Genomic DNA, 12764 nt, shown 5'->3' with positions numbered 1-12764 from the left:
TTAGGTAAGGCAAGATTAGTGCTAAATCAGGGTCTGTGAATCCAGCTGATAATCTAATACATTACAACCACATACCTTTATTTTGAAATTGGCATCATTGTGTACAGTACAGCATGTGTTAATTGCAGTTCAAGCTGTGTTTTAGTAACAACACATTTTAAAATAATAATAAAATCGAGAGTGTAATGTCCCTACAGCGGAACCTTTTCTCTTAAAGAATGCTGCAGCAGTAAGCCAAGCATTCTTGAGTTTTAAAAGGTCAGTGCACCCACCACATGCTTGACCTCCAGCTTAAGATGGTCCTATTTTAAAAAGAATGTTTCAATTTGCTATAAAACAGATACTGTCCTAGTCATTTAAAGTCAGGCACTACATGCACTTCAAAGCCATTAGGCCCAACCATCAAGTAGAAACCTGAAATACAGCTGGGCAGTTTTCTATGCCTCTTGTTTGCTTTGCATTTTTATTTCTCTGGAGAACAACTAAGGACTGGTTTGTATAGTTTCTGTAGATTAGATACAGAAATGGGTCAACAATTGTGGCAATAACACATTAGTGAGAGGTGAGAAAAGCAAGGACATATTGTGTGTTGCTACAATGCTCACACACCTACAGTACAGTGTTGAAACTCCACGGGACCTTTACAGTTAGATTACAAAACAGAACTCAATACCTTAATAACATAAGCAGAGTAACTTCTTGTATCCATCCACATTTCATCCCAATTCAGGCAAGCAAATCCCAAGATATTGCCTTGTAGTCCAACCAATCACAAGATAGAACTTGTGTAGAAGTAGGCCCTAAAGACCTTTATTGTGACTACCTCAAGAATGAATCCCAAAGGATTTTAACTGCAAGTTCAATCAATACGCCTGTATCTAAAAAAAAGTGCAACATACACAAGATCGAACATAAAAGACATATTTCACACTGTGCTAGTGTACAGATGCCTCTCATAAGGGAAAACAGGGATACTGTACATTGAATATGAGGGATTAGTAGTGGTGGAAATTAATAGCTGGCTTCAACTACCTGCCTTGACTACACAACAGGAACAGCCATCTGTATTTTAATATTAGCTACTTCCTGAAAACATTTTTTTTTTATATACCCTTGGGTTGCTTCCAAATCCAAGGTTAAGATAAAATCACCACTATTGTCTCTTGTTGTTTCACTGCAGGTATTAAAAATATAATATCATACAGTTTTCATTCATTTGATATACTTTTAGAAGCTCTAGTCTAAGCAATACATGAACCACATTTGGAACATTATGCTGTATAAAGGTCACCTGAAAGTCTTGGTGAATGTGCTCTTTGTGAAAAGGTAAACATTCTACATGCACCTTGTTTTTACAACACCCAGCAACTCTGGGAATGGGAGAGGTGGTCAAACAAAGATTCTACAGTGCTGTATTTACAGCAGAGTCATTTCCACCACTACGTGAAATGAATTTGACATTGTTCTATGGTATATTCACACAGTTTCTATGCCCTCCAGAGTACTATAAAATAACATATAAACTTAAACTTTGAACCTACCGAACGAAACAGGGCATTTGCATTTTGGCCTAATGCACTTTGCATAGAGGTTATGCCATCATTGAATCTTTCTAAACAACCACACTGTTTATCCAAGACTGCTGGTCAGGTGTTCCTTGTAGTACCGGTCAACAAGTAAGCAATTCAAGGTGACATGCACAAGGAACAGAGTAAAGAAGAAATGGGGTTTCAAAGCAAGTACTGTACTCAGCAGTGATCACAGACCCAGCACACTGTACAACATTCCAGGCTCTCATCTCGAAGCTCAGCTATAAATACTAAAACATTATTTTACTACTATGAAGAACTAACTACAAGTTATATATTTTTATCAGTATCATACAGTAAATGAAACCTTTACACTGAGAAATATGTAATTAAATGAACCCAAGTACAACAGGACTGCTCAGTCAGTAGTATACTCCTTTAAGTAAGGTATGAAAACTATAGGATTTGTTTGGTATAACACAGTGAAAGAAATTGCACGACAGGCAGCTACAGTACTCTAATATTTCTGACTTGTCATCATTATTTACTAATTGCCAACATATTTTTACATTTTTTTTTTTAATAGATTGAGGCATAAACAGTTATGAACAAATGGCCCAATAACAAACAATAATACTGCTATTCAACTGTACAATAACTGAAATAATATCTGATGGCCAGGCCACTAAAACCCATTGGTAAACCCTTTTTCAGTCAACATTTTGCCTTCCAATTCTTTTTCAAATGACGTGCCACTATGAACTGCAAAACACGTAATTTGTTCTATTGATTTTAAAGAAGAACATTTCAACTTAATTGACGTTATGTAGAGGGCATAGAACAGGTGTATCCAAATAAATAATGAATGCAGATGTTATATAACACATACCTCAGGGTGTTGCTATACAAGTAAGTATGTCACACAAGACACAGCAAGAACTTCACACCCTTGAAAAAGCGATTTGAGACCGCTTCATGGAAAGGACAATATATAAATGTACATTTTATTCTAACATAATGAAATTGCAGCTGCAGATGCAGGCTTGCTTCATTTACAACATGACACATGTGACTGTATACATGGGTGACATGCTACACTTCACAGTTTATACATTGTTTTTATAAAGTGACAACATGTTCATATTTGTATTTATTTTCTTGGCATAACCCTAGTCTGTCCTAACACAGTCCTTACACTGGCACCTGACAACTACAGTTAAGCAGGGAGATAGGGGCTGTTGCAACTGCTGGACCTGTGAATACCCTAGTGCCTGTCAGTGCCCTCAGAGGAGCTGTGAATCACTTATTTAGCATGCCCACCATCAAATAAAACACATACAGTTGTGTATTGTTCTATCTACCAGAAAAAAAGGGCAAAGAGGTATATTATACAATCAGCCATTATAGGGCTGCCTTGTTATCAGTACTGGCACACAACAAATTGCAATGACCTTATTCAAGGTATTTCTGTCACCTATTATTTAAAATTGACATATTGTCTAGAGTGAACTGGCTGGCGAGAGGAGGCGATTGCTTTGTTTAAGTTACTACAAGCCACGTTTCACTGCTTAAAGGAAGCACTTGCTTATTTCCAGTCCGAACGTTATAGATAATGTATTTTAATCATTTTTTTGGTTTTTTGGTTTTTTTAATACGGCACACTAATTTTACAAACCAGGGTCATTTCCTCTTTTTTCACAACACATTTTTTTTTTTTTTTACAATATTCTTAGTTACTGATCTTAAGGTTTTATGGTATTCAAATAAAGAAGTGGTTTGACGATAAACGCCCCACACCCTCATCCTGTAAAACAGTGTCATTCATAATCTGAATGAAGCAACAGCTAATTCCAGACATAATATTCTCCCTAGCTTTGTTGTTGTGTTGCTATGGATAATCTCCTTTCACTCCCCAGCATGAGACTCTGACTCATCACTCTACATTCATACTCACATTTTACAGGCACTAAGTTGAGTCAGTCTAGTGCTAACATCTGTAATTAATGTAAAGGAACACTGTGCTCCAGTCAATTCAAGCCTCAGTCAAACTCCACAACTGGTGAAATCTCTGTTTAATTGACTTAAATAAGGCATTTTGCTTTCTCAGTCTTCTTTCACATTTGATAGGCTTATACATGTTCTGAATTTTGGACACTTACCATGAGTACACTACAAAACTTCCAAAGGAAGCAAAGTGAGAACTGAGAACATCTCCCGTTCACGCTAGCAGGTGCGTGAGAATACTCGTAAAAAAACATTTCACTTTTAAAAATTTTTAATTTTTTTTTTTTTTAATTTCATGCTTTTGTTCCCAAAAAACAAAAAGAGCATTGTTTCACATTGTTTCTGTCCACCTCCTCGTGAATAAAAAAAAACCCTGTCTGAATAGTCAGCATATTTTGAGAATTCAATGAACACTTCACTGAAATTGCCAGGACATTCAATTTTATTAAGAATAATGGATCTGATTAACAAAGTGGAAACCTTTCTTATATCTGTCCTATTGGAAAGTCATATATCACATTTACTATATATCTCCATCTCACATCCTTATTCATCTAGAACATAAGAGAAAATGCCAGTCCTTTGGATAAAATCATGATTGAGATTTGGGATTTACACGAACAAGGAAAATTAATGTGTGTGTGTGTGTGTGTGTGTGTGTGTGTGTGTGTGTGTGTGTGTGTAAGTATCGAAGTAACACCATGCATACATAACAAAAGATTAGCCTATCTGTGCTATTACATGCCCAATGCTAGTAGTGCATTAAGATAATTCGATCGTATGTCTGCTGTGATCTACTGTTAAACCCTTTAGGACTGCACAGTTCACAAGGAGGTTCGTCAGTTTCTAACACCTGAAGTGCAGAATTTTAATTCGACTCTCTCTCCTCCCCCTTCAGTTGTCTCTGTATTAGCATGTATCATTCAAATGTATTTGTTTTACAGGGGAATGACCTTTGTTTGCAGGCTGCAGTGCACACGTACAATGAGCAAGGTGTGCAGGACAGAACCAAACATAATATCAAAAACATCTCATCAACAGTTACAGTATTAGAGCTAGGCGTTCTGCTACTGCATGCTTATGCCATGTCCCACGGAAGTCAAAACAGTCACATGGAGTATAATGTTGCCTAGTAAAATATTAATTTATTCAAATTGGTCAGGAATCAAGAACTATGGCATGGTAATAAGGCAAGTTTTAAGCAAACTCTGTGAGGAGAGGATGCAATTATATTAAAATTGTATTTCTGAATCCTTTAAAAAAAGGTGCAATTCACACATGAATCATTAAGTTTTAGCTTGACACAATTCAGGTTCAAATGTCCCTGGCACACGTAAGCTCTTTATGCAGAATTGTGTATTTACTGAAAATAAAAATGTTACAACTTTAATGCACTTTCCTTTGAAATTAAAATAATTTATGAACTGTATTTAGCCTAACGGTATTAGTAAATGTTGCTGTGGCTACACAGAGACAATTTATTTCAGCAGTTGGATTACACCAGCGGTTTTCAGTAATTGTTGAACTTTTGAACAGAATACAAGCTATTTTTAATGAAGTGAAGACAAATACGGGAAAGCACAGTTCAGCATTTACAAAGCAAGACACTGACCATGGTGCACGGGTCTGAGCAACACTGCGGGTTAGGGCACAAAGGGTTTCCCCATAAACTAAAATCATTTTGTGATGTTTACACTAGTCTCACTTCTTACTGTAGCTTCCTCTTCTGTACGACAGATTGCCTTTTAAACTGAAACAAGGTTGTTTGCATATTTGTATTCTCATCCCCTAAGTCAATAGAATCTCCCTGAACCATGTTCCTGTTTTCTTCGTTCTAACAGAGGTGATTGAGTCCAGTTGTAGTTGAATGTACATGAATGGTCACATCAGGTATTTTTTCAAGGAACAGACGATGAGCAGAGATCCAAACTGTCTGTTTGACTTTGCATTTTGTGTTTACCCTTCCAGCACTCTTTCAGTCTGAATACAGTGTGTAAAAAGTCACACGCATGCGTCAGTAGGTCTGAAGTAGAAAAGGCAGAGCAGTTTAAGAGAGCAGAAGGATCTCAGTGATTACATGGACCATAATTTACTCCTCTCCAGAACAAAAGGTCAGAATTTTGTCACTTTGAAAGAGCTTTTTGCGGGTTAATTTAGTTTTGACAGCCACTCCAAATTTATCCCTATGATCACTTTCACGGGTGTTCAAAGGCACATCATACTGAATCACTTTAACACACTAAATCACTTTCAAAGCATGGAGCTCAAAAGACAAATTTCTACCGGCACTTTGAACAATGAACTGAAGACAGTACACATGGTTCTAGTTTCTGAACATCTGAGACTGTACCACATCTTTCCATTATAGAAGGATCCAGGGTAAAAGAAAAAAACAATATCAATGTATGCAACGTGTACCTCTGGCCTCCTTAGGCATAAGAGTTTAAAATGAAGCTTTCCTCACATCAGAGAACAAAAATAATCAGTCCCGCACAGTTTATGCTCTCCTTGTTTGGTGTTAAAGATCACAAGTATTGTCCAACGAATGGATGTTCAAATTAAATTAACTCAATAGACAACAGTACCTGCACTATTGAAATTACCTCAACACAAAGAGCCTGATTTGAAAAAAAAAAAAAAAGAAGATATGGATCTAATAAAAAAAAAGGAAATTACGTAGTAACACAGCAAAGCAAGTTCCCTGAGGAAAACAGAAGGACACAAAAGCAAAGTAGATGTATAAAGTAGATTTACTCAGAATACGCTAACCAAATTTTGAAAATCATTCCCATAGTACAACTTACCCAATTCTCTGGAAACTGGTGACACAGTAGCCATCTCTCCAATTTTGGAAAGAGCATCATAGTATGTTTTTCCTGCCAGAGTCATTGCTGATGCAAAAAAAAAAAAAAGAAAAGAAAAAGACACAGAGTTAGCTGGCTCTACTAGACAGCAGCTATACGTACTTCTTGATAATAAATGTGACCACTAGGAAACTGACGATATGCAATCTTGACTGTGATTCTATGAGCAACAATGTACTGCAATAACAGCAGTGGAAATGAATGGCACAGTGATACCTTCATGGACAATTATTTAGCACCTTGCACAGCCTGTTTTTAATATAACATCTGTATGGCTGGTCATTTTTTCTCAAAGTGCCTCACACTAGCCCTGCTTTGGGCTTCTAGAGCAAAACTTAATTGCTGCCTTAGTTGCTATACCTCACAACAGATGCCTGTAAAGTTACACCACATTTCAGCTGTCCAATAGACAAAGAACAAAAACTGTTCTCATTGAGAAAGCTGTTGTGATCACCCCCACCCGCTCCATGTACAAGGTGCACTCTGCATTCAAACAGTCAATTGTATTATTCCAAACAGCTGGTCTACACTGTCACTACCATGTATTAATACTGCTTCCCAGTGGGTAGATTTACTGTCCCCCTTCTAAACATGACAATACTAATACACCAGAGTAAGGCCTGGGTTGGGGCTGTGGGTTTAGGTGTTGCCGAATACAGATCTGCCCTTTTAAATCAAGATAATGGACCTCATGATAGCTGATACAGTGGTCATCTTCACTATCCTGTACCTAATAATATCTCATACATCCACTGCAATACCCTTCCTCCCTACATGTAAAGTTACATGAATTATATGTGGAGATACCAGTAAATGCTTACCTACAACAGATTTTTCATAGTTTTTACCCAGGTTTACAAGGTTCCGTAAACCTGGATTGAACTGTTCCATAACATTCTACAGGGAGAAGAAAAACAGATTGTTATGAATATTTAAAAAAAAAGCCCCTTTAACATCTTCGGTTTTCCCTGTCACTGCTCAAAAAGTTTTGCCCACTAGTAAAACCATAGTGTATACCATGTTCCACTCTGCATGAATAAACTTGGAGCTGTGTCACATCAAGTTCAGAATTAATAACTTTTAAATTAGACTAAAACCTTTTCAGTGTGCGGGTTTATAGGTTCATTAACAGCACATGCTATTTTAATATGGAAATATTAAAAGCTGACTTAATTGAAATAACTAAATCTAAAAGCAACAAATCATCTTTTAACCATTGCTACTCGAAAGCTGCAAAAGCCTGCTGGCTGCTTTGAAATTGACACTTGAGTTGTAACACATTAATAAAAGTTTATCTCCAGAGAGTTTTTCAACCTGCACAGTTTGGGCACAGTATAAATGTTTGTGTTGCAGTCTTTGAGTGGGACTGTATCCACCAGTTATAAAGGTTTTGCATACATCTAAGGTTTGGCGTACATCATTTATTAAGCAATTCATAGGTATTGCACTGCCTTTACAAGCTCTGGTGATCTGTGGTGCCTAATAACCAAACTCTGAAAATACTGCACTGACAGATCGCAAAAAAAAAAAAAAACCCTCTTTCTTTTTTTATACTGTACTGAACAAAAAATCTGTACAAATCCTCACTTTATCTGCGTGGTTAAAGATCAAAACAGGAACCATTACTAGACAGCAAAGTGCTTCTGCTTTTTGGTACAGTCCTAAAAAAAAAAAACATTAAAATCCCCAAACTGCACACAGAGGTTCCTCTTTCAACACTCAACACACACCCAGTCCTTAACAATAGCAGAGCAGGTGTGCCACCTACACCTAGCTACAGAGCAACAAACAAATTCCTTGTTGGCTGGGAACTGAAAACAAGCTGTGGCTAGCACATGACTTAACAATAATACTGATTCGAACGATCACAGATTTTCATTCTTCTCACACGTGGTAATTCTATATTTTACTGGCGGCTTTGAAGCCAAAGTACCAGTATCTTCAGTTACCCTCTCTGGTCATACTGTATAAGAGAACGGAATATGTATGTCTCAAAGGTAACATATAAAAACCTGTCAGCTTGTATTACAGGAACAAACTGTCAAAAACATCAAACTTATCTTTCTCAGTTTAAAAAAAGCAGCTCATCAAGCACTATACCAAAAAAACAAAACAAAACAAAACAAAACCATAGTGGGTTTGTAAAATAAAATCAGTTCTCAGTCCTAATTTGCAATTATACATATTGTAACGTACTGACTACAATGATGATCCCTACTTATTGACAACTTTAAAATAAAAACTCCAGCGTTTTAGACTGCAACACAGTTCTAAACTCATAATTCAGTTCTATAGCATAGTATTATAAGAATGGCAGTTACACAACTGTGTTTTAGAGTATGTTATTCATAGTTACTGGTAGGTCTGTCTTATGTGAACAAGATAATTGATTTCACAGTGGGTGTGTTAATGAAACTGGTTAAGGTTTGAGTTTACAGAAGCTGGGTTAATCAAATGTGGTGCTGTTTTTATGATTGGTCTTACTAAAGACTATTCTTGTTTTATTTTATTATATCAATTTATATCTAAATATAGTGAATAAATAAAATAGAAAACATGTGAATGATCAAAATATGTCGGTCTACACAAATTTGTAAATACAATGTCAACTAACTCTTATAAATGTTTCCCATAGTAAACTATGGGAAATGCATAGTGTAATAATGGGGAAATCTGCAATGATTCTTACAAATATACTTTGATGAACTTTTACATGGATATGAAATGTGGATATCATATACTGTGAAAGGTTTCAGAGGACAACTTTGTCTGAGAAAACATAGAATTAGGTTAACAAATGAAAGTGCTGCACCATCGTAGATAACCAGCTGAGCTATCAACTAAGAACATACAGTATTTACAGCTGTCAAAGTTCGGTTACCATATGGGACAGGTTAAGCTACAGTATACCCATGATAATGCAACATTAATGTTTTTTTATTATTATTATTATTTTTTAAAAAATTATCATTGACATTGAATTGTTATTTCTGACAGAAAGTTTTGTGTTTTTTTGTTTTTTGAATTTATTTATTTATTTATATTTTTTTACGGCGACTGCAAACGTAAAACATACAGTAAATGAATTCAAGTGTCAAAGTCCATGTTCACGCCTTGCTGTCTGGAACAGCTGGGAGAATTGTGTTATTTTGCAATAACAAAAAGAAATATCGCCAGTATAAATTCAGTACTTCAGCGTGTTAGGTAGGTAGGTGCGCCCCGATCACAACTTACCTTATAGGTACTTTCGGTGAGTTTATTCACATCCTCCGGATCGCGAGACATTCTGGCCCCGTAGAATCCTTCTTATTCAAAAATACCTACTTTGTTATTCTAGCCAAGGGAAAAAAAAAAAAAAAAAAAAAAAGTTACAGGAACCTGGTGTAACAGTTCGCGGCTCCAATCCGTGTTATTGGGGAATTTAGACAGGCTGTAACAACGCAAAAGTGATAGCTTTACTTCCTGAAGCAGCAGGTGAAGCAAATGCACCGGTGAGCGTGCAGCTAAGCTGCGAATAAACTAAGCTGTCAAACTTGTCAGTCTGACTGCGTGGAGGCAGTAAGGTGGAACTGTCGACGTCATCGTCCCCCGTGTCTCAGTCCCGGGTTGTGTTGAGAGACGTGGTGCCAGGCATCATTCACTACTTCCTGCATTGCCATTTATATTTTTGGCTCAGCAATGCCACCTGGACGATCTAATCAGCTTTGCCAGGTTAAGATTGGAACCACCGTATTACCCTTTCTTTAAATTCAGGTAAATCCGGCTTAGATATAAAGTCCCAATATTAAAATCGATAGTCTTTCTAGATTAGATATATAAATAATAATTTGATTCCGGAAGTCTCTTATCTCCTGACATTCCCGTAGACTATGAAACAGACTGTACATGTTTTTCCTTGACACATCCAGCATGAGGTGTGGCTTTACACTACAAGTCAGCTATGTTAACTCAAATACAAAATGTAAAAATGTATTATAGAAATTATTTTTGTATAATATAAAGAACTAATTACTTTACTGTTTGTATAAACATTTAGTTAAAAAAAAATAAATAAAAAAAAATAAAGAATTCCACCATATTTGAACAGTTTTTAATGTTTTACCCAATCAGATGTATTGTATTTTGTCAAAATACTTCATGTATTATTATTTCTCTGCCACGCCTCACACCCATAGTAATATTACCAATAAAATATACATAAAATATTACCAGTTATTTATTTATTTATTTATTTTCTCATTATTTGAGCAGTATCGCTATGGTAAATATTTGATACGCTATTGTTTTTTTTTATGATAACCATTTACTACTGGATGAACAAAAGCTACAGAAACTGTATATTAAACAAACAAACAAAACAACACACACACACACACACACACACACACACACACACACACACACACACACGGTTCTTATGAAGGTATTGTAAATGATCTTACTGTTCATAAAAATAGATATTTGTGCATCAGGTTGTCAGACTGAAACTGGTGCTGAATCATAGCTTGTGATTTTTTTTTTCTTTTCTTTAAGAAATCTAATCCTGTGTTTTTAGAGAATAGTGTGGCTTTTGGAACAGTACAGTAAAAAAAAAAAAAAAGCAAAACAAAAAAAAGACAGGAATAATGCATTTTCAATTGCGCTGCAATATACACTGTAGCCACTAGATGGCAGCCATATTACATAAATTGATTCTTTGGTGACACTCCTTATTCGACTTCAATGCATACAACTGACTATACTAGGTTAGCTATTCTAAATGAAGGAAATTAAAATGCACATACAAAGTATGGCTGTAGTTGTGTCCATTGTAAACGTATTGAAAAGTAAATGCATACAGTATCATAAATAGCCAACATGACATTCAGAACCAATGCATAAGCAATACTTACTTCACAGACAGGAGAATCTCATAAGGACATTCTAATGCAATTTGGAATTCACAACAATAAAATCCCATGTTAACGTTCAAGCTCTCCCTTATTATTACATGGCTTTGTAAATGATTCTGTCATTTTAATTATCTTAACATTGACAGATCAAAATACTGTCCCTCTTTAAGTCTGTATCACAGTATAATGAAATGAAATTGGGGAGAAAAAAGGGTTTTAGGGCACAGTTAAACCATTTAAAAAGTCTAGTATACAAATTCATTGATTTAATAATTAACTACTTATATGTCCTATAAGTAGAATTTAGGACAAGTGTATAAGTCCATATTGGCCATATTGGTAACCTTGAAGATTTACTATTGTTTCATGGGGCGGGAACCAGGGCTTTTTGCAACTTAGCATTGGAGGCTCGGCCTCAAGGGAAAGACAAGGGAAGGAGTAAAGGACGGCCCCGACTCCAACCACGAGAGCCTTCCCTATAGAGTTGAGACTAGCCCTAATGGCCTTCGGGCCCATGAAAACACATCCTCTGACTTCTCAGAGAGTCGTTATAGTCGTTGCCTCACGACTGGGTCCCAGTTACCGACCGGGTTCCACCCTCAGAGGACGGAACAGCTCATACAAAGCCTTGACGTAAGGAAGAAAAGAAGATCTGAAAGTCAAATAATTGTTATTTATGAGACTCAAGCACTAAGAGTAAGAGGGCCACATCCCAGGAGGATAAAGAAAGAAGTAAGACAGAGCCTTCTTTCTTGAGGCAAGATATAGCACACAAGCTGTGAAAGAATAGTGTGGCCGGTGGTCCCCTCTGACCACACAAAGAACCTGCAGAGTCATTGGAACTCCAGGTCAGGGAAGTGAAACTCACTATCACCCCCCAGAGGGGACTGATACAGAGGCACGTGGCAAAAAGTGAGGAGGGAGGAGGGAGGAGGAGGAGGAGGAGGAGGGAAAAAGCAAAACGTAAGAGAAAGAGCTGAGCTGTGACTGGGTTTAAATAGAGAGTCGATGATAGGCAGGTGAAATTAATCAAGGATGGTAGGCAGGCAAAAGTTAACATATAATGTTACTACCATGTTAAAAGCAGAGTAAAAGGACAAATCAAAGATATATTGCATTGTGTACCATGGTGAAGGCATTGTATAAGCAAGTGAAAAGTGTGACAAACTGGGAAAAAGTGTGGTAAAGTTTTACTATGGTAAATCTTAAATACAGTTTTATAAACCCAAAGGCAACGGTCCTCATTATAGAAGTTGTTGCATATGAAAGCACCAAGCAATGTGAAGCTACAGCACTCTTACACTAGGGGGTGTGAAGCTTCCATTAATCTGTAATTCTCAGGTGACCTTGATGCCAAACTGAAACCACGTCTCTAAGCAACACTTTTCTCTTGCTGTTTAGCAGTATGCATGGACTGTGAAATTAAATTGCACTGTTTAGATACTCATCAAGAACCTATTTTACTTTTATCTTAG

General features: G+C 36.6%; 1 protein-coding gene across 1 annotated transcript in view; it reads right to left on the bottom strand.

Annotated features, from left to right (window-relative positions):
- LOC121330820 (brain-specific angiogenesis inhibitor 1-associated protein 2-like protein 1) overlaps window positions 1-9925 on the bottom strand; it is a 30335-nt gene extending 20410 nt beyond the window's left edge. Inside the window, exons 1-3 of the mRNA XM_041277645.1 lie at window positions 9632-9925; window positions 7219-7294; window positions 6338-6424 (exon numbers count right to left, since the gene is read on the bottom strand). Of these exons, the coding sequence (XP_041133579.1) occupies window positions 6338-6424; window positions 7219-7294; window positions 9632-9682 (214 nt within the window). The 5' untranslated portion in view covers window positions 9683-9925. The remainder of the gene's footprint in view (window positions 1-6337; window positions 6425-7218; window positions 7295-9631) is intronic.
- Window positions 9926-12764: the final 2839 nt, after the last annotated feature.

The sequence above is a fragment of the Polyodon spathula genome, chromosome 18 (assembly GCF_017654505.1).
Source record: "Polyodon spathula isolate WHYD16114869_AA chromosome 18, ASM1765450v1, whole genome shotgun sequence".
Classification (NCBI taxonomy): Eukaryota; Metazoa; Chordata; class Actinopteri; order Acipenseriformes; family Polyodontidae; genus Polyodon; species Polyodon spathula.
This window is presented reverse-complemented; position numbering and strand designations above follow the sequence as displayed.